This window comes from Pipra filicauda, unplaced genomic scaffold (assembly GCF_003945595.2).
Source record: "Pipra filicauda isolate LSUMZ 115617 unplaced genomic scaffold, ASM394559v2 scaffold80_size11013439_pilon, whole genome shotgun sequence".
NCBI lineage: Eukaryota > Metazoa > Chordata > Aves > Passeriformes > Pipridae > Pipra > Pipra filicauda.
Genome location: NW_024104987.1, coordinates 3,236,058 through 3,258,156, shown reverse-complemented (window position 1 = coordinate 3,258,156; position 22,099 = coordinate 3,236,058). Strand labels below are relative to the sequence as shown.

At 41.3% G+C, this 22,099-nt stretch overlaps 1 protein-coding gene across 2 annotated transcripts in view; it reads right to left on the bottom strand.

Moving 5' to 3' along the window:
• Window positions 1-3,727: 3,727 nt before the first annotated feature.
• PRKCA (protein kinase C alpha) overlaps window positions 3,728-22,099 on the bottom strand; it is a 140,837-nt gene continuing 122,465 nt past the window's right edge. For both annotated transcript variants that reach the window (XM_027749708.2, XM_027749710.2), the window contains 7 exons: window positions 21,823-21,914; window positions 20,162-20,224; window positions 19,791-19,929; window positions 13,792-13,872; window positions 12,339-12,446; window positions 9,803-9,943; window positions 3,728-5,897 (listed from right to left, as the gene is read on the bottom strand). In XM_027749708.2, coding sequence (XP_027605509.1) covers window positions 5,733-5,897; window positions 9,803-9,943; window positions 12,339-12,446; window positions 13,792-13,872; window positions 19,791-19,929; window positions 20,162-20,224; window positions 21,823-21,914 — 789 coding nt within the window. In that variant the 3' untranslated portion in view covers window positions 3,728-5,732. The remainder of the gene's footprint in view (window positions 5,898-9,802; window positions 9,944-12,338; window positions 12,447-13,791; window positions 13,873-19,790; window positions 19,930-20,161; window positions 20,225-21,822; window positions 21,915-22,099) is intronic.

Here is a 22,099-nt window from a genome sequence, read left to right as displayed (position 1 = left end):
ACAGAGCCCTTGGCAGTGTTGCCTCATGGGGTTCAAATAGAAGGAAAGTAAATCCAAGTAATTCTTAGGAAAAAAGCTTATATAAATATCAGAAACATCATTTTCCTTTCTATTAAAATGTTCCTGTCAGTAATGATTATAAAATTAATGTAACATCAGCTGTGGACTGTCCAATGAGTCCTGAGTGAGAAATGAGCTCTAATGGCATCAGGCTGAGCATTATCAATGCTGTTGCTACTCATCCTGTTTAGAATCATTAATAGACTCTTAATTTATTTATTTAGGTCAACTGACATCAGTGGGAGGAAAAAAAAACAGCTTCTGGAGCAGTTTTCTTTTAAATTTGACCTACTGTGTCACAGACAAGGAAAAGAAAAACACAAAGACATAAATACAACACAGAAATACATTAAAATATCAACAGAAAGTATCAACCTGTCGTGGACCGACCAGGAGTCGTATAAACATTACTAGAAAACAGCTGTGCTGACCTTATTTATCCACAGGGAATCTCACCTTCCAATGATCAGTTCTGGTAAGACTTCCATTGACACGGAATTTTTAAATTGCACATAAAAATCTCAGTGACTGGAAGAGAGGTGAGTGCAGCTGACCCACACAGTCAGCATCACTCCCCCTCCACACCCTGACTCCAGGTACAAAAGCTGGACTCCAGATTTGGTAAGAAACGTTATCAGATCGGATTTTATTCCTCTCCAAACGGCTTCAGCAGAGTTACTAAAGTTCTATAAAAAAGTAGAAACAGCATGGTATAGCCAGCAGTACCATGTGAATCCAAGAAGCTGATTTTAATAGTAAAAATGATAATAATACTTACACAACTCTTGTCAGGTTACAAGTGTATTAGAAACATTGGCTAAGAAGTCCTCACACCTCCCTGTGAGGTAAGTAAGTATTATTACCCCCATTTTACAGCTGAGGTAACTGAGGCAGAGAGGTCCATGAGTGGCCTCCCTCTCAAGGTTTTCCTGGGACCAGGAGGGCTGTAGTGCATGGTGATTATTCATGATAAGGCTGTTTAATTACCAATTGTTACTGGCACAGTGAGGAAATCATGCACGTTTATGGAGTCGAGTCTTATTTAATCTTCAGCTGAACTATTTCAGATCCCATCTATGAGTGCAGAGCTTAGGGGAAAAAGTGCTTTTTAGCTTGTCTGCTTATGGACTACTGGGCAGCTCAGTGCCTCCCCACAGGCAGCACAGAGGGGACACAGAGCCTGGAGCCCACACTCAGTCTGCAAAGAGACAAAAACCTATGTACAATAACTTATCCTAACGACTACAAGAACTGAAAATCACATTAAATATTTCCAGAAGTTCCCTGGCAGGTCCAAAAGCCCACTGTAAACTCAATACTGTAAATATGCTCTTTCTACGCATCTCAAAGCTTTATTATTGGATTGTTATTATTAATATTATTTCCAAGGATGTGTTTTGCTCAATAAGGAGGCTCTTCCCCCTCTGCTCCCTGCATGTGTCTCCTATGGCATTTTACTGGGATTGCATCCGGATGCACCGGCTGAGGAAAGACTTTGCAAGTGGTACCACTCAATCCTTGGACATGTCACCTTTCCAGCTGGAAGACAAGTTCCTCTCTCACTTGGGTTATTAATTTAATAGAAGCCCAGCACTATTCAATTGAATTCACCTCCAAAGACAGGATGGATTTCAAAGGCCAACAGTGTTCAGATATGATGAGTTCCTGTTAAACTAACAGCTGATCTCCAGAAGAACTTTCTTCAGTTTGTAAAGGGAAATTCAATTGTACTTCTGGAAAGAATGAAGGATCAGAAAGCTAAATTGCATTTCTGCTCTAAACTGCATTAAGAAGGAGTATTTTATTATGGAGTGTGCTCTCTCCTTCTCATGGATGTGCCATCCTTGCTGAGAACACCAAGACTGGCCAGTGGGTGAAGTGGTTATCCTGGAAACCCACCACCCTGCTCAAGTGGCTCAAAGGTGCACAAAACCACCCAGATGCCTGAATAATGCAGAAATTTGCCTAGGAGCCAGTCAAGTCCCATTTGATCCCTGAAATCCCCTTGGAAGTTTTACATGGCAGACCTGTGCCTCCCTCAGCAGGAACGGGGCTGCCCTAGAACCCCTTGGGACTCAAGCTGTGGGATGGAAACACAGCTCCCAAAACTTCTACCCGAGCTTCAGTGCAGTATAATTCTCAATTTTCCTTTTAGGAATCTTTGTGGCAACGTGGGTGTTGGGATTACAGTTGCTATCGAACACAAGTGAAAGAAAAGCAGCTCTAATGCCTCTCCCTCTGTTGATACATGTTCTCTAGAAACCCAAATCTTGTGAAAAATATTATATAAATAACATCTGTCTTTAAAAAGATACGAAAAGGCTTGCAGGATACTTAAAGGTTTTCCTTGCCATTATAAATGTCTGGATTCTGAGCAGCCACTGGGAGTTCTCGGGACAGGGCCGGTCCGAGTGCGAGCGCTCACGTGTGAGGGCACTGGGCAGAGCAATGAGGGGTAACAAACACTCAGTCCCTGCTTTATCCAACCCTGCCTTGCTCCTTCAGGATATCCAGGAGTTCACAGGACCTTTTCCTAAGTGTTACAGACACCTACAGAAGACGGTGAGAGTTGTTGAAAACCCGGGGGCTTGAGGTAATGACGCTGAAGAGGAATTTCTGCTTTTACATCAGAAAAACTGGGGAAAAAATCCAAGTGCTGAAGAGACTGGTTATGGGAAGCAGCCAGAAAATGAGCAGCTCTGTCCCAGAGTTGGACCAGCTCCGTGTCCTGGTGTGAACAGCACTGACTGTCACAGCTGTACCGGGAACAACCACCCGCAGTGGGACTTCCCTGGACAACTCATCAGGAAAACAGACCTGTGGGAACATGTGCCCATGGGATCTCCTGCCTGGTTTCTCACTTGGTTCAGCTCTGCCCCTGTTCTGCTTTTCTTACACCCCAAACCTGTGTGCTGGCATTTCTCCCAGTATTTTCCTTTTTCAAAAGTGTCTTTTCCACATTCTTAAAAGACTCACAATGCCGCCTCATGGCAGACTGACTTAGCTGAGAGCCCCTTCTTCATTCAAATCTGAGACACTCAGTAACCTGTTATCTTAATTCAATCTATTATAATCTACAGCATGATACTCTGATTTTCCTAAACTACATCAGGCTCATAATATTCAGTAAAAAAAAAAAAAAATCATGAATGCTGCACTAGGCCACATGCTTTGTGGTGAATACCATCCTTTCTGAACTATATAATACACAAAGAAGAAAATGAACTCCCAGTCTTGGCTGAGAACATGTTTGACACAGAATGGCTTAAAAACTTTGCTCCTGAAATGCGTGAAAAATTTGGAGTCCTGTTCATTTAGGCAACAATCTGAGTTCCTGACAGTTGGCCAACACCCCTCACGAGCCGTGTGTTTTCCCACACCTCGGGATGTCACCAAAGCCTGATCGCTCCGAGATTCTCCTGGTTAGAGCTGGGGCTGCAAAGGGACTATGACTGGGCAGCAGCTGGACTTCTGGAGTGCTGGAAATCGCCCATCCCAGCACCAGAAACAGCTTCTGAAGGCCCCAGGGGTGCCCAGACAACCCACAGGTGCCGTTCACATCCAACCGTGTTTCCCTCCACAACTGTCCCCCTCTCCACAGGTCACCCCTGCAGGGCCAACCCCCCCCCTGGCTGCCACTTGGCAGGACTGGATCTTTCTGACAGAATCTTTGGCACAGGTTCCATGTTTTATTGTCACAAAAGATGGATTAGAAAGTAGATTTCCCCCTCCCACCCTCCCCCGTTACATATTCTAGTATAAATTTAAGTCTTTTATGGCAAATATCTTACTTTTTGAATATGTTTACATGCTGGAAAAATCGTAACCAGTCTGCATGCAGCAACAGAGACATCATGCTTCTGGCATCATCATGCACATCTGACAGACAAAAAGTGCCTATGGCTGCTAAGGGGAACAAGGCAGAAGGGAAAAAAAATAAGGGGAATGCACCAAATACTATTTTACATGCTGTAACAAAACCAAAATATGCACAAAACGTATTTACTGATATTTGAATTAATATCTTCTGGTAAAGTTGTAAGAGGAAATATCAAAATTTTTTCTCTAAGTGATAGGAGAGGAGAAGATTGCATTAATTACAGTGTTCATCATTGCAAATAAAGTCTATTTCCTTCTCTGCAAGTAATAAGCAGATGTGAAATGAAAGCCTAATTGAACCTCGTATAAAACCTGCAGGTAGCAATTATCATTTAAAAGTATATCTACTTTTAAAAAAAGAGATTATACCCTAAGCCAGTAACAATATCCAAAACCTAAAGTAAAAATCAAAACAATAGCAAGAAAACATTTAGCTAAATCTAAATGTGTCATTCAGAACAAGAACTTTCACAAATAAAGCACGAGTTGTTTTATAAAAGTTTTATAATACTCTTTATGCTTGATATGATTATGTCAGTAATATAGATCTGCTTATTATTAACCCTTATTATTAAGAGTTATTACTAAACATGCAAAATTCATTGCATGAAGCATATGTAAAAGGTATTAAATTCCATTCTATCAATAAAACAAGTTTTAGGTGCTGCTTCTTTCAGGCTTGATTATTCTACAGCCCAAAGTTTTCTGAATTAAAACTGATTATTTTAAGACTTAACTCTCACTTGATTTTCATGAGTTATTCTGAAGAAATCAGGAAGTCACTCGGGGCTGCATTTTTTTGTTAATTTAGTACACATAATCCTTTCAATTTACTGCCCTACACTGCAGACTATAAATAAACACATGTAAATAAGATTTAGGAGGAATTACAGTTTTGTTTTACATTCCAGGTTAATGAACTTCATAGTAAAATATTGGTATTAGAACCAGTTAACAGTAAACTCGAGGAGCGGTGTAAATTAAACCAACTGAACAAACAATGGCACCCTGGATCACAGAATAATCTCATGGAGATTAAAATTCACAAAAGTATTATTAAAATTATTACTATTATCATTATTATTATTATTAAAGACAAAATTTCACCCTTGAGTTTATCACATGCTACTTAGCACAAGTCCCTAGAGATGTGGCCACCACTGGAGTGCTTTTGTTTGTGATCTTACGGGATCGGCTCACGAAGCCTCAGGGTCTGATTTGATTTTATTCCCCCCTCCCACCCACCCACCCGTTCCCAGCTTTCTTTTTCTGCCATATTTTCCAAACAACCCCTTTCAGCACTGTTTTTGCAATGCCTCTCCTCCCCGGTGCTGTCGCTCGGTCCCTCGTGCTGCTCGTGTCCCCGAAGTCCCCGGGAACTGCAGGAGGAACAGTCCCACCTCCAGCATCTGCACCCAAGGACTAAACATTCCAGGTGGTTTTTTTAAATTCAGACCACGTGTTAGATTTTTTTCCCTAACACAACAGAGTGGAAAAGGGAGCAAAAGGACAGTGGGAAGTTACAAAATATATAACGTACCAAAAAATGGGTAAGTTTAGACAAGTCAGTGGTGACTTCTAGAAGAGTAAGAGGGCACCGTACACTAATTTATGTCCCATTAAGACAACAACGCCGTTGCAAAGCCCAAATCCTGACTAAGTGGCCCTTCCCTCGCCCTACACTCTCGAACCCTACAATTTCCAGGCCCAAATGGAATCAACAAGGCAAAAGCCTAAAAATTGTAGGGTTGCGGGCTGTTCCCCACGGCGGGATTTGTTCCTGCTCTGCTGTTTCATGCTACATTTTCCACCAGGGGGTGCACGAACTGGGGGTTGACGTAAGAGAACCCTTCGAAATCCGTCTGGTCTATGTTGGCAATGACCAGCTGATCCGGGGGCGTCAACACCGGCTGTCCCCGCGTGAAGAACTTATCGAAGTTTTCGGCACCTTTGCCACACTGCAAGGAAAGAGAAAAACAGGGAAAGAGGCTCAAAAAAACCCCCCAGCAATACATTGGTAGTCCCAGCGTTTTGTCAGGACACGTCAGATATTTCAGCAAAAAAATCCACACAAACAGAGAAGTTTTAACGGGTGAGTTCTGATGAAAAGCAGCCAAGAAAGGTTTCCAGCCATCAGCATGAGGTGATGAGATAAAGAGGTTTAAATATTCAGACTTACTGGGATACAGAAAGAAAAAGAAAATATTTTTATGGGCAGAAAGAGATACTTTCTCTGTCAAGTCATTTAATTCTTCTTAAGACCTCTATGATACATAATTCAATTTTTGTGTTAGTCTCTGTTTCCTTTACGATCTGCAAAAAGCTTAATGCAATTTATTTATATGCTTTGACTCTTCATTGTACAGCCTATAAACTCATGTTAATCCATAAAGGACAGCACAGCCTCAGTCCTGGGGATGGTGGGAGGGAGCTGGGCAGGGAGCACATCCTGGGACGGGTCCTCATTACAAAATGTGCTATCACAGGTTTTTTTCCCTTTTTTTTTGTCTTAAGAGACAGTTGTCTCGCAAAGCCCAGCCAAAAAGGGGGGTTATATATAGCTCCAGGCTGAGCACAACTCCTTCAGAACAGAAACCAAAAGAAATTAGGTTTGCAGAGAGGACAGTTTGGAGAAATGCAGAAAACACTCGATAGGCTGGGAAGTATGAGTAGAGGCGTGTTAAAAAGGATGAAGGTGGTACCAGAAAAAAATTTAGCTTGTGTGCAAGAAAAAGATGCATATTTGAGGAAAGTCAGGCATTGAATAATGTGGAGATGTCTGAAGGAAACTGCTCAATCTGCTCATCTCAAAACTACTGTAACAGATCTTCGAACAAAGTGTGGTTGTATGATGAAGGCACCCAACGTTTCTTCCTGTTGTCACTGACCTTTCCTCCCTATCCATTCCTACAATATCCCTACAATCATGTGGATTTAGAGGGTAACACTACATTATTATATTCAGACTCAGAGGATAAATTAGAAAGGGCAGAATAGGGCTTGTACAGTAGACCAACATTAAACATTGATTTTTTTTTTTCTGAATGAATGCAACATGGATTAATCTGTGCATTTAAGGGAGAAGCCAACTGGAAAGGGGCCTGGATTCAGGGGTGAGATGTTTGGCTGTCTTGGAAACTGCCCAGTCACAGTTTCCAACCTTCTTGCAGAGCACCTGGCAGGTGCTGGACCTGGACCTGCCACCTGAGCCGAGCTCAGAACTTCTGCCTGGGGCTCAAGGTGGTTTGTATTTCGGACAACAAACACGTGCCCAGGTCCTGGAAATCAGTGCTCACAGAGGACACTGGCTCAGCCTTGCAAGAACACAAGCACAGGAACACTGCCCCAGGTTCAAGGCTTTTTCCACATAGGGGTGGGTACCCTGGTGCCCACTGAGGCCAGTGCATTTTGGCACAGAATCTCTGGAGAACAGGAATGGAAACAGCTGAACTTCGACAAGGGGAAAACTCTGAATCACTGGCATGAAAGTTGATGTATCCCCAAATTAAGTTAAATTTATTCAGAGGCACAACACTCAGCTCAGAGCAGCCACAAAAGGGCTATTTATACAGGGAAGGCTTTTGCTAAAAAGATGATGTACAGATAAGCATCATCCTGCCACAAAATGATGCTCTTTTTTCTTTTTTTAATTTTTTTTCCTCCTCTTTTTTCAGCAAGTGGAAAGTATTCAAACAACTTGCATATTGAAACCAAACTTCCTGACTCCATTAGGCCTCTCACTTTTGCTTGTGTTAGTAGAAGCTAAGAAATAAATCATGTGAAATATGGGTATATCTGGGGGGCAAATATAGTAATTTATCAATAAATTTGCACCTTCAATTACATTTTTGTCCTCACAGTAAAGAGTAGCATTGCTGTTGTGAACATTAATGCAGCATTAAAGCAGAACTGCAGAAATTCTAAACCTCCTAACCTTAAAAATACAAGTAAAATTGGTCCTTCTTGCCAAATAATCATCCTATGCCTACAGCCTGTGAAATGTCAGTCTGGAAGTGAACACATTATTTAAAACCAACCAACTGCTGACCCAAAATCTGCAGCTCCACGTTCAAGTAAGAGCCGTGCCTGGGTGAGGAGGCAGCAGGATTATTCCTGGAGAAGATGCACCTACAAAGGTTTTCTGAAAAAAACCCACGCCAAACAAAGCCTATAAATACATCCCTATCTTCAAACAGATTAAGGACTGTGTGTTTTTTGCTTTCTAAAATCAATATCCATTCCTGGAGGCACTGAAATGTGTAGGGACATGGTTTAGTGGTGGGCTTGGCAGTGCCAACTCCAGCAGTGAGAACTGTTGGATTTGATGATCTTAAAGGTCTTTTCCAACCTAAACGATTCTATAATTCCATGACACTGATACAAATAGAATCAGCAACTGCAATAAATGAGTTTTACATAGGGTATGTAAATACCAGACTTGGATTTTAAATTATTTTTATCTGGGAGAGTAAAGGCTCCATGTGAATCTGGCCTTGGTGCATTTTAAAAGCAGCCTGTATGAACAAACCAGGTCAGGATAACCACAGGGATGGAGCACAGCTGCTCCAAAGAGGAGCCAGGATCTGCCACAAAGTGTGCTGTGATGGAACCAGACCATCCTTCAAGCTTTTAGTACCTTCATGCTGGTGATACTTTTAACTTCAAGGAGAGTCTAAGCACTCAGCCCCTGAGCTAATAAAAACTTGGAGCTGTGAAGGTAGATTTGCTTTATGATCAGCTTTAAGTCTGACTTGAGAAGCATGTAATCAAAATCCTCCATAAAATACCTCTAAAGAGCAGCTTCCCTTTGCACAGCCAGCTCTGGGGACCAGCTGGGCAGGACTGGCAGCACCACACATGTTCTTTTGTTCTTTACTTATTTACACCCTTCCCTGCATGCAAAATCCACACCATATAAAAAAGGGTATTTTCCCTAGCACAAAACACCCTTCTCAGCTGCAACTCTCCTCCTGGTGATATGAAAAAGTCATTTGTATGAAGGAAGTGAAGAATAATTCTGCCACTGGGTATTGGCATCATTAATTTGTGGTACCTCACTAGTGTGCCTGTATTAGCAAATAAATCAGTGTACAGACCCTACACCTGAAATGCCAGAGCCAGCCAGGCCTCTCAGCTGAAATAAAAAAGGGATAGAGAAGAAAGATTCAATGTTAGGACATAACAATTTACAGCTGTTCCTTAAAGCTTGTATTCTTGTGTGCTCTTTGCCTGTCAATAAACCAATACATGCTGAAAGAAATTCTGTCTCCACAAGCCCAGCTCTCCCAATTCTATTAAGCAAACAGCTCTGAGGGTAAGGACATCTTTCCACTTGCTTGGATTTCTAAAATATTGCTATGGATACACGTGTGCAAACCAGTAACAAACATGAAAAGTAAATCAGGGATTACTTTGCAAACGGAGCGGACGTTGCAGGATGGGGATACAACCCCCCTGTGCTGTGCAGCCTGTGGAGGAAATTCACCCCTGCAATTCAGATCCCTTGAATCACTGGCTTCAGACGTTGTTCAGAGGAGACAGTCATGAGCCATGTTTATCACCAGCCTCACACATCAGCCACTGATGTGAATATGCCAATTTTCCCCGTTTTCGGCACCTCCTGCAGTGCGTGACCGTCCAGGCAGGACTCAAACCACTGAGAGACTTTTTTGCAAAGGAACAAATAACGCTGGGTTACACCACAAGGTGCCAAATCACGAGCAGACTTACAGACTGGCCTGCCATAATCAAATTGCCTTATTTGAGCAGTGTCCCAGATCTGCAGCACCAGCCAGGCAGCATTAATGTCACCCCACGGGGAAGCCTCAGTGCAGGCAAGGGAAGGACTTGGCATCTCACTCACCACTTTAGGTTTGAAAGGTGGCTGAATCTCTCTGTTTTCCAATTTTTCCCAGTCAATCCTCCTGAAGAAAGCATGTTCCCTGATGTCTCTTTCACCTTCAAGGCCACAGCCAAGGCGTTTTGCAGGATGTTTTGTCATCAGCTGTCGGGAAGAAAACAGCAAATGATTCAATTTAACGCTGGAATGGAAGTGAGACAGACTTTCCCCTGGTTGTGATGCTCTCGCTCCTCTCTCGAAGATACACATTGCTAATGAAATTGTTTTGAAAAGGTAAAATTCAGTTTTTGAAGATGAATTTTCCTGTTTGTTCCCTGGAGACAGCACATCAGCAACAAAATTAGGGGCTGCGTTGGAGAACTTTTCCCCACTTGGCACTGGTTGCCACCAGAGGTGCAGGTGATGCCCAAGACATGCTGCCATCCCTGCTCACAACTCCTGAATTTCACCTTTGGTCTTTCAGTCTTATAAATCTCCAGAATAGCCTCTGCCTTATCTCAACAATCAATTAAACATAATAAATCCCAACACACTAAAGCTGTATGAAGTACAACCTCCCCACTCCCATTTCATTTCTCTGGGCTTGTTTAAGACATCTCATTACAGGGCCTCCAATTCCTTGGCACCCAGCTGCCAGTATCAAATCTGTGTTTCCTCCCTTGCATTCTTAATGACATCCTGGTCAATACTATACCCACTTGCAGAGATTAAGCAGACTTGGGGAAAAGAAACAACCCAAAACCCACGAGCACGGTGTGCTCAGAAAATGTAATGTGCTTCCTAATTAACAAACTCCTCAGCATCTCCTCAGTTGGTGTGTACATTAGGAATTGTGCAATGTAGCCTTCAACTCTCAGTTTCAGTGTTGTGGGGACGTTTTAAAACTGTGCTACAAATTATATATGATTAATGTGCTGCTGAGAGTGATACCTCCACACATCTTTTTAAAAGCTCAGCTGTACTGCTTTAGTCTCCTTCCAAATGTTGAGTTGATCTGACTCCAATTTTAAACCTAAAATAAAAGTGACTCCAAAGCAGATTTGGGAAGGGGCTGTGCACTGGGCTGGAATCACAGCCTTCTTCAAGCCTAACAGCAACTTTCCCATTTTTGCTACCTTTTCCAAACCCCTTGCTTTAACAGTAAGGGATAAAAGAAAACGTGAATATTGATTCTGGTAGTTTTAATTCTTTCCACAGTTCCTGCATTTACCAAGCCCAACAAGCTCTAAATCAGTGGAATGGATGTCAAGCAGACAAATCAATCCCAAGAGCACAATGGGCATGTTTGTCTTGCCCATTGGTGCCCAGTCCTGGGATTGCTGAGCTCCCACTGACTGCAAGGCTCAGAAGCTTTCTCATATTGACTTCTTAGCTCAGGAATAATGCTCACTGAAACCTGGGATTAATTTGTCAGTTGAATACAGCCAATGAACACATCAGTGTCACAGAGATTTGACCTTAAACCTCGTGGCAACAGGGCAGTTTTAGCTTTCTGCCCTCTCTGGGTGTGAGCACGCAGAACAGCAGCAAGCAGGGGAGCTGAAAATGGGGTCATTACATCAAATTCAGGCTTTGCTGTTTGAAAATGTGATTGTCACGACAAGGCAATAATCTGCATGTACTTCACAAAAATATATGGTGTTTATTTTTTGCTACCCAGCATGTCTACACTGGGATAAGCTCCAAAATTAGCGTGGTCTTTCCTTTTACCTTGTTGCTCTAAACATCTTTCCTTTTCTGTGATGATTTTCCTTAAGGGATTGATATCCAGCTCATGTATAACACCTCCTAAATGGTTGCAAAGGATATACCAATTTAACTGATTAACTGATACTAAAGGCAGTGGTGTTTTATCAGTGTAAATCAGATCTCAAATAACGATTACAAACAGTGGGTTGGAAAAGCTGCAGACTGATGGTTCTCTGGAGAATCACGTGGAGTCAAAGGAAAGTCAAACAAACTGTTTTTTTCCTGAGCTAATCCCCTGAAGCCAAATCTCTTCTTTTCCTCAAAATTTACAATCTAAGGCCAATTTTAGGCCGCACAAGTCACCACTGGGTCAGGATTTCCCCGTGGTTTCCTCCCATTTTCACATAAGCTCATCTTTACCTACATTTAAAAATGAGTGTTAGTAACTCTTTTTCTCTGCTCCTGTCATTAGGCATCCTGGGCTGAAGACTCTCTGGAGGATCTGGGATCCAGCCAAGCTGAGAAATCTTCTCACCCTGCAAAATTGGGGCTGTGCTGCTGCGGGTCGAGAGGCAAAGTGGGTGGAGACGCTTCACACCATCATCCTGTTTATAAATTCTGCTTTGTGTTTGGCAGCTACTGATTCTGACATTTGTTCTTGCCATAAAACAAGCAGAACAGCAGGAAGAGCTGAACCCTTATCAGTGACACCAAGTGACAATAGAGCTGAGCACTGCCTGACAGAAGTTGCCCTCAAAAATACTACAGTGCCATGTCAAAGCCAGGCAAATCCAGTCATTCACAAGGATTGCCAAAAAGGAACTTAATGGTAAAGAAGCATTTATCTCACCCCCTTGCAGATGGAGACAGCTTCTTTGGACAGTGATTTGGGATAGGACACGTTATGCTCCATTATGGACTGGAAAAGTTCATCTTCGTCTTCCCCATCAAATGGAGGCTGTTGAAAACAAATCACAGGTGAGTTCCTTACTGGGATTTGCTTTTTTTTTAAAAAAAATCTCAACTTTTTATGAAATGGTATGACAATACTATGCCCAAAGAGATCAGTACACAGCAGTGGTCCTTGTCCAGGAGCACACACCAAACTCCCAGCCATCTGCACCCTGGGTATCTTCATCAGTCTCAGGCTGAAATCCAGGAAAAACATTCATTTTTGCCCCCACAGGTTAATGAAATGTATGCAGGACTATCTTCATAATCAGCTTTAATCAGTTTTTAAAGCTACTCTGCACCAGGCAGGCAAAATACTTTAAAGGGTGAAGTCTGGAGATTGAACTTTCAATTACCCTGTGCTAAGGTACATCCATTCCTCACTTACTTCCAAACTCGAGTTTGTTTTATGTCATGGCTGTAGACTCTGCTTCTGCTTCTGAGACTATGACAAGAAAGGGCTGCATTATATTTTAAAACAGAGGTGATAGGGAAGTGCCCATGGGTGACTCCCCAGGATACGGGCACCGTGCAAGACCCAACCAATGGTAAATCTCATTTTCTCCAGAGCATTCAGATGCCCTGTATTTGTAGTGCAGCCTGTAAAGTATTAGCATCTGCAATTGCCACACATTAAAACTTTCAAAATGTCACTGGAATTTAGTAGAGAAACTATTAAAGGCATTTGTTAAAAATGTCTGTTTTAAGCTCAGGAAACGCCTGCTTTTAGCTTAACACTCACTGAAAGCCAATTGCAGAAATCTTTTCCAACTCAAGACTAATAGAATTCCTTGAAGTTGGTACTTATCTGCCATTTACTGCAGCACAGTGTTGCTTTCCTACCCCAGTGCCTCAGAGAGCAGCCTCTCATTAACTGTGCAGAAGGAGGGCTCTGTAACTGAGCACATTTCCAAGAGGCCAAACCCACACTTACCCCCAGGACATACAACACAAAAACTGTATTCTTGGGATTTAACTGCAATGCAGAGCATATACACACTGTTATTATGCTTCCCCGTGGTTTCAAACTACTAAATGATATTTCTTCCACTTGACATGCGTTTTCCTGCTCAAGTGTCTTCCTTTCAATCCTGAAGATGGCTATTTATAACATTATTGCAGTACAAAGGAGCCGTATTCAAAGGCAGAGCTTGATTATGTGGGCACAATATAAAGAGCTTAAAGCCTAAATACATTCTCAGTTGAGTCAGTCAAGAGTACAAGGAGATAATAGCAGTATGAAAGGCTTCAGTCTTATCTTCTAATGGTCTAACCCTTTAGGGAGCCTTGGAACAGAGCAGCCTTGGAGATGCAGGAGGAGGTCACAGTGAGCACGGGAAGGTAAATCTTACCTGTCCAGCCAACATCTCATAGAGCAGCACACCATAAGCCCACCAATCCACGGACTTCCCATAGGGCTGGTAAGCAATAATCTGTATAATCACAAAAAAAAACAAACAAACAAAGGAAAAACCCCTGTGTTAACTAACCCCCAGTCCTGTAGCATATTAGATAAATAGTGACATGCAAAGAAGAACATATTTCCTTGAAAAAGGCCAGCAAGCCAATCCTGTAATCCTCACTCCAGCCAATCACTGGTTTCAGTGGGAGTTGGATTGTTTTGCAAATATTAGTCTAAACCCACCCTCACCTTTGATACCCTGATATCTTGGCAAATGTGGCTCTCAGGAGTCCTTGGGATGTGCATTTGAGGGCAAAAGGGGAAGTACAGCAGCACGACGTACTAGACAAGGCAAAAATGTTATCCATCCATGTCTGTCATAGCTTGAAATCATGAGAATCACTTAATTTATGGACTATCAATAATTAAGCCCTTCTTTTCAATATTTCTATTTTTGTTCTGCTGTAAAAGGAGTCAAAATTTAGGAAAAGAGCAAACCCCTAAAGAGCTCAGTGATGTTTTCCCAAGCCTCATGACTGTGATTGTCAGGACGAAGCCAGGTAACAGCTACCCCAAAAAGGAAGGGGTTCCTGCTGTTCAGACTAATGGAAATGTCAAGTATTGTTCACATTTGACTCATGGAGAAGCACAAACTGAGTTCTGACACAAGGAAAGACTGTGGGTGCCAACAGCACCCAGGGCCCCTCCTGCATCATCATCTTTAATTGAGGCCTCTTCAGATGTCAGCGTTCATTTATTTAAGAGCTGGGTTTGGGAATGGGATAGAGGAGTTCGAGGGGGCAGATGTCCTCTCAAATCTCCTTCTAAGTAACTGTGAAGGGATATTGTGAATTGGGAAGGCAAGTAGGATGTCCCAGCCACTGTCCATCCCTACCAGGGAAGGCAGCAAGTGGAGCCTTCGACCCTCCACCACCAGAATAAGCAGGGAACTGAGGCAGTCACTGCTCCAGAGGGGCCTGCATTTATTTTCCTGTTTGCATGTGGTTTTATTCTTTGTGAGACAAATTGCTAAGCCCAGTACACATCACATATTGTAAATTTTTTACTTGTCTGAACGAGAAGTTGAACTGGCAAGTTTTGTAGTTTCTCAGGAAAATAGTGAGTCACCAGTGCAATAAAGCAGCACTGCCTGGCTACTAAATAAAATTATAGTCTCTGTGTGAATATATGTTCTTCCCTGAGATACAGCAGCACATGAATTAAAAATTACTGCAATGTTTCTAACCAAAAGGTTTCAAAATCAATTGTACTTTGGAATGTATTAGACAATCACAGATAATAACAAGATTCTCATCTGGAAGGTCCTACATAAAGGCAAATCTATATTACTTGTCTCTTAGTGGTAATATGGACTTAAAAATATATATTTGGGATGTTCATTTCATACTGTATTAGTTGACACACTTGGTTACTCTCCCTTTCATTTCCATCAACAGTAAGTCCCAGAGGCCCACTGGAATCAGTGTTGCCTCTTGAAAGACCAAACACTTTCAAACTTTTATCCAGGAAAAACACTGGCCTTTTACACACAGCAAATGATACACTATTTCATCTTCAATCCTTCTCTGACAATCTCTCTTTGCCTTATGGCAAAGAGTATTTTATCAAAAAAAAAAAGAGGTATTTTTCAGGTCATTAATTCCTAAGGGCAGAACATTTTGTACAACAAGCGTGCTCCATGTAAGTGGTTTTGAGAGGAACAGTTTATTTCAATTAGCAAATGAGAAAAAAAAATGGATCCACAGCAGTGAGAAAGAAAATGCTGCTACACTGCCAAGATTCTGTACCTGGCAGCCAGGTCTGTCCAGGAGCCCACAGTCTACTTCTCCTCCTATTGTGGAGGAGTTTGATGGGTTTATTGAGGGGAGAAAATGGTTTAAATACAGCAAAGCAATGTCATACAATGAAAGATGAACCGAAGCACCGACTCAGTGACGCTGGTTGTTTATGCAGCAAGAGGTGAGTCAAAGCTGGGCTCTTCCCTAAATAGCATTTCCAGCAGCAAAGCAACCTGCCCCAATGACATCTGCCTTTGGGAGAGAAGAGCTGGCAGAATCATCAAGAGAGGCAGAATTAACACGAGAAAAGCTCCTCCATTAAACCTAAGGTAGGGTCAGAATCACTGCAATTTTTGTGCTGTTTGGTGCCACATGTCAACATCTGACAACCAGAGCTGGCAATGCCTCCCTCACCTGGACCAGTGATGGAAGAGGGGCAATTGAGACATAAATACAGACATCAACACTGGAAAGGTGCCACTGCAACTACAACAAGAACACTCCTTTCACTGAACCTACCACCAGGTAGGAAAAGGTGGCCCTGTCAAATCTGCTGCTGGACACTGGAAGATTTTTTTCCTTTAATCCTAATTAAATACACCCAATCTGAATGACCAGCTCAATCCTTGTAAGGCTGTGGCACAAGGGAAGCACAGCAAAGCAATCTGCCACGTTCATTCACCAACCTGTGGTTATCCTCATCCTACTGGGAGCTATTCCCAGCATTAATTGGAAGTGCAAACGAGAGGAAAGAACGCTCACTTCAAGGAAGGAATGACATGTGGGAGGAAGCAGATGAGCTTTCAATGTACAGTCAAACATGCACTGGTACAAAGTCAGCAAGTTCTAAATGTTGTATTTTCAGTAGTTCCCTCCTCCTCATCCAGAATTCATCCTGTATTACCTACCAGCTGCTGCACTCAGAGCCATCCCTGCCTGCCTTGCAGCAGCTGCCAAAATAATTCTATCTGCATGGACAAACTCTGGTATCTTTTAGAGTAAATTGGGGTATACTAACATGACCTGTCTCACCACAGTGTGCAGGGCAGACCCACAGAGCAGTGAGGGAGTTCCTGTGCCTAGAAATGAAGAGCTGTCCCCTCCTCCAGCTAGGATCTCTGCTTTTCACTGGCCAGGGAGGAGTGGAAAGCTGGTAGGACCCTTCCCCCCAGCTCCTTCTCCATCATTAATTTAAGTTACTGCCTTTTTCATCTCCTTTTCCATTCCAAATGTCCCATTTTAACTACCTATTGCTGCACTTTAAGAGCTCTGCCTTTCCAGGTTCTGTGGATTTGAGCGCTCAGGAAGAGCTCAGGAATTTCTCTCATCAAGCAAAATTGGCAGAAGAATGTTGCTTTTTTTCTTCTTCCCCCCCCCCCCCCCATTTTGCCTTCGAGGAAGGCACAGTTAAGAGCAGGACACAGAGATTAATACCAGCAATTTGTAGGAATGTTTAGATCATTGCAGCTTGCAGCTAGTAGCCAGTTGGGATGAAAAGATTATATCCCAGAGGCAAGAGAAAATCTTTTGTGAACACATCTGATGTCTGCAGGAAAAGCTAAAACTCAGTTATTAAAAGAAATAAATATTACTAGCACGGGAAACAGTCAAACACACGCTTTCCAAACCTCTGTAATACATATTTACCTCCCACAATCCTGGCAAATTCAAGGTTACAGCTGAAGGTTTTGAGGCTGTTGGATGGAGGAGAAGGGAAATGGAGTTTCTAATTTAAATTCTTCTGAAATTCAAAACTCATCACTCTGGCTGCTGCAGGGATGCTGATGGTGGGGTTCTGTGCTGGCAGAATCCCTTCCCACTAATCCCCCTGACATCCATCTCCTCCTGTCTCTCTTGACTGGTCAAGGCAACACAAAGTACTAATTGATTTCACAGCTATTTCCCCACTCTGACCATAAATATTTGAGTTCAGCACATCAAGAAATATTCTGTACAAGATAACCACTTTCTGCCTGACAGAAGCTGTCAGGCCTGGGATCCCACCAGTTTGACCTCTGCACATTCCTTAATGTGCATGGGATAAGAAAATGAATATTAATTCCAGTCAGTTATCCAGCTAAGTATCAACAAATGGTAACTTTCCCAATCATAAAAAAGGGAAACGTTATTTTAGAGTACACCAAGCTGTGCAAAGTCTCTTTGCTGAACGAAGCACTTTATTTTCCATCCAGAGATGGGCCGAGTGACACCAGCTGAGACGTCCCTGTAGGGTCCTTCCAGCTGTGTAATCCCTGAACTGTGTGTGGGTGGTTCATGTAGAGGGACTGTGGGGCTCCTTCAGACCCCGTTATTGTCACACCATTATTTCCCAAATGCTGATGGAAAGAGTTAATTCTCTGTGTTTGAGTACAACCCACTCACAGGACTCTCCTCCAGACACCTTCAACAGTTTATTTAGATTTAGCTCATTTATCTGCACCCAGCAGGGAATGGGATCGTGCAAATGCATCTTCATTAAAATCTATTACAAATTGATAAATTTTAGCCCATGGAAACATGCTGAAACACCCCTGCAAGCAAAACATGAACCTTCCTTTGAAGTTTACCACAGACCTAGTTAGCAATCTGCCAGTCACAATAATGTCTTCAGAATCAAAAGAAAATCGGTCAATTCAATGAAATAAAATCAAATCTGTTTGTAAGATGATAGAAAGACTAATTTCCTCCCAATTACTGAATGTTTTGGTGAAAGGTTTATTTCTTTATATGGAATTTCCAAATAAAATAAAGTAATTCACTCCAGCACTGACTCATGTTGAGCATTTTGGTGTTGATGAAATGTTCTTTGGTATCAACTGGCACAAGACAATTGCCACAGAAAGGACACTCTAATTTGGTATATTGGCTTCCTTTACTTTTTGACAGAAGAAAATGAACTATTCTGGTTGTTCTGATATCCTGCTGCAAGCAACAGCAAATGGTGAAAAAACAAGGCTCTATAATACTCAATATTTCACTCTGAAAAGCATGAATTAGCAACTGAGAAAAAAACAAACTATTTTTCATTCCAATTTCACAGAGATGACAAAATTCACCTTAGACACTAATTTACTTGTCCATGTATAAATCTGCCCTATTCCAACAAACACAGTTACAGCCAGAAATGTTCCAGCCAGAGCTGCCTCTTGCTCAGTACTCACTGAACAACTGAGTATCTTGGATCAGGATCCAGCCTCTTGCATCAAATTTGCTGCCAAACAAATCAAGACTCCTGAAAGCTCAGTATGCACAAATACCAGATTTTAATATTCATATATTTGAATTATATCCAAATCACCACATGTGCTTGTTTTTAATGTTTTATACCTAAAGCATTGAAATACAAATCATATCCAGACTAAAAATCTCAACTCTAAACTCATATTTATCACAGGCTTCAAAGCACAACTGTGCTTCTCAGGATCAAATTTTCATTTTAGACCCACTGCAGTTGGTTCCTGCTTGACTGTCGCTTTCAGTGGCTTGAACTGGTATTCCCAAATCATGGAAAACTCAAGGCAAATTATGGATTTATTATGTCAACTCCATTCAAGCCCTGATCTTACAGCTTTGGTCAGGCCTTCAATGACAGGAGTTTTACAGAGAGGTCAGTGAGAAGCTTCAAGACCTCAAGAGTCCCTTCCCAAATCTCACTGAGTGGTTTGTGATTTCCTGAAAATGCCAAACAGTGCTTTAAATAAATGCATTTTGGCAGCTGTGAGAACTTATGGAGAAATACATTAAAGAAGCAAAATTTGCTCCCAGTGAAGTATTTGCTGACCTCAGCAACAACCTCAGCACCATCCAGGAAGTTTCTATGACTTTACAAATTGTAAAGTTTAGTTTAATAACATTTCCAGCCTACAAATTTAAAATCACAAGGTGCTGAGCCTGTCTTTTTTTAGTATGAACCAAAGCTGAAGCACTGATCTCATCAAAAGTTTTTCAATCAACTAGATTTTTAGAATAGCGAAGTCTTATTGACAATATTGCATCAATTCATAAAGATATTCAATATACCTGCAGGAGAATAATGGTACCATCCACAGAGAATCCAGAGTTCCAGCTATCCAAACCCATGGTGTACAATTTGTGTAGGGACAATTTCCATTTGAGAGACTAAAAGGTTCTTGAAATGGTCAATATTTACCTCTGGTGCAATGTAGTCTGGAGTGCCACAGAAGGTCCTGGTTGTTACTCCATCTAACATATGTTCTTTGCACATTCCAAAATCAGCAATTTTAATGTGTCCTTCTGAATCCAACATCACATTATCTAATTTCAGATCTCTATGAAGAATCACAGCAATTTAATGTTAATGCTTAGGATCAACAAGTATCAGAAAGCTCAGGTAAAACCGGGGCTTTGGTTTCCTCCTCACCAGCACCAACACAGCAAAAAGAGCCCCACACTGATGGCTTTTTATACAGTGTTTTAAAAATACACCAAAAACTTTAAAGAAACCGATTCATTCAGGTTTTTAAAAATCGTTCAGAGTTACTTATGTCAGATTATACTCACCTATAAATAATCCCTCTGTTGTGGAGAAAGAATAACCCAATGGAGATCTCGGCTGCATAGAACCTGTGTGGAAGAAAAAAAACCACAACAGATTTCTTACTGCCTCGTGATTTCCTTCAGACAAAATCATTTGGATGTGCATCATGGTAAATAATGATAGCATTATAGCATATGAAATATATAATTTATAGTGTGTATATATGTAAGAGTATAAAAATATGTATTACGGGCAGATACTATAAAAGACATCTCAGTTTGACTGGACCTTAACAGACACATTTTGAGTGTTTGATGATAAAATAATGCAGAATTTCAAAAAAATAATATTGAAAATGTCTCCCTAGACAACAAAAAATGGTGTAGCTGGAGCACAGCATTTTTTTTTTTTTGGACCGATCTGACTCTGCTGCAAAGATCCTTATCTCTAATCACATATTGATGAATTCAGGATGCAGCTCAATGTACATTGCAATTCATATGGCATGAAATAATTTGCAGAAATAGTATTCCTTTACACAGGCTGTTAATGGATTAATTACATGAAGCTAATTTAAACGATTACCATATAAAATATAATTGCCGAATGCAGTTAAAAGATATATAATATTGATGGCTGTTTGAAGCTGGTTGCTGTGGAAATTATATGCAAGAGGATTATTTAAAGATGAGATTAATTTTTAGGCTTAGCATAAGGGAGAGGAAGGCTGAGCTCTGCAACACTCAATCAGAGGTGTTGGTGAACACGTGTGCTGAAGATGCTGCACAGGCAGAAGCTGTCAGAAAGCACCACAGATTTTGTTAAGTGTTGGCAAGTTACATTAGCTGGGAGTCAAAGATGATCTGACACCATCTAGTTTTTCTTCAGGGAGTTGTTAAAATATTTTTCTGATTCTGAAATACTTATATTTAGAAGGCCTCTCATTTAAATGAGCCCTGGTTGCTTAAATCGAGATGAGAAGTTATTTTAACTGAATTCTTAAAACAGTTGGTCACCCTTGCTTTTAAAGTTTCATTGGTAAATGATTCAAGGAACGCTAGTAAGTGATGAGGAGATGTTATAAGCATGACTAACGTGGTACTGCTGGATCTATTCACACTTGAATGTGCTATAGATCATTATCAGCTGCTCAGTGATGTGCCAGATGTACAATTACCTAAAAGGGATCAGGTACATAAACAACTTCTAATAATTTATTAACTCCTTGCAAATATATCACAGAAATTCTTATAAGCTATACATTGCATTTATCTTGTATAAACTTATTTATATTGCAGTGCTATTTGTGCTGCCTTTCCTTATAACACTAATTCAGACTGAAATGTTCCACTCACCTTTTTATTAATATTTGCTTTTAAAAACAACACCAGAATGCCAAGTAACAGCTTTAATTTCCTGCTGCCTTGGTTAAATTCTTGTCACCTTTCAAGTAGGCACTGTGTGCTTTTGTTTGTGCTCTGTTTTGGAATAAAGGCACAGATACCTTTGGCCTATGTGTGCAAACATTTTTAACATGAACTTCAGCTTTTGGGCCTTAAAAGCACAATCAAAGAAGGCCAGCTTAGACTTCCTACTGAGCCTGGGAAGAGGAAGAAACCAAATCCTCTTAGAGTATAAGATAATGAGGATGACATGATTTAAATATATGAATGTGAACACTCACACTGCTTGTGGCTCCTTAAATTTTCCTACTTGCTGGATGTGATACATGAGATCCCCACCATTCACATACTCCATGACAAAATACAGCCGGTCCTGGGACAAAGCAGTAAAGACACAGAGAAATACATTAGAGGAAATGTATTAGATATTCATTGATCAGCAGAAAAAAAAAAAAAGTCACTGGTATGTTATTATAAAGCTTTTAGGATTATTAGGACTGGTTGTACATTCCTGCAAAATCGATAGATCGATAAATGGAAGTGGAAAGTTTTGTAAAA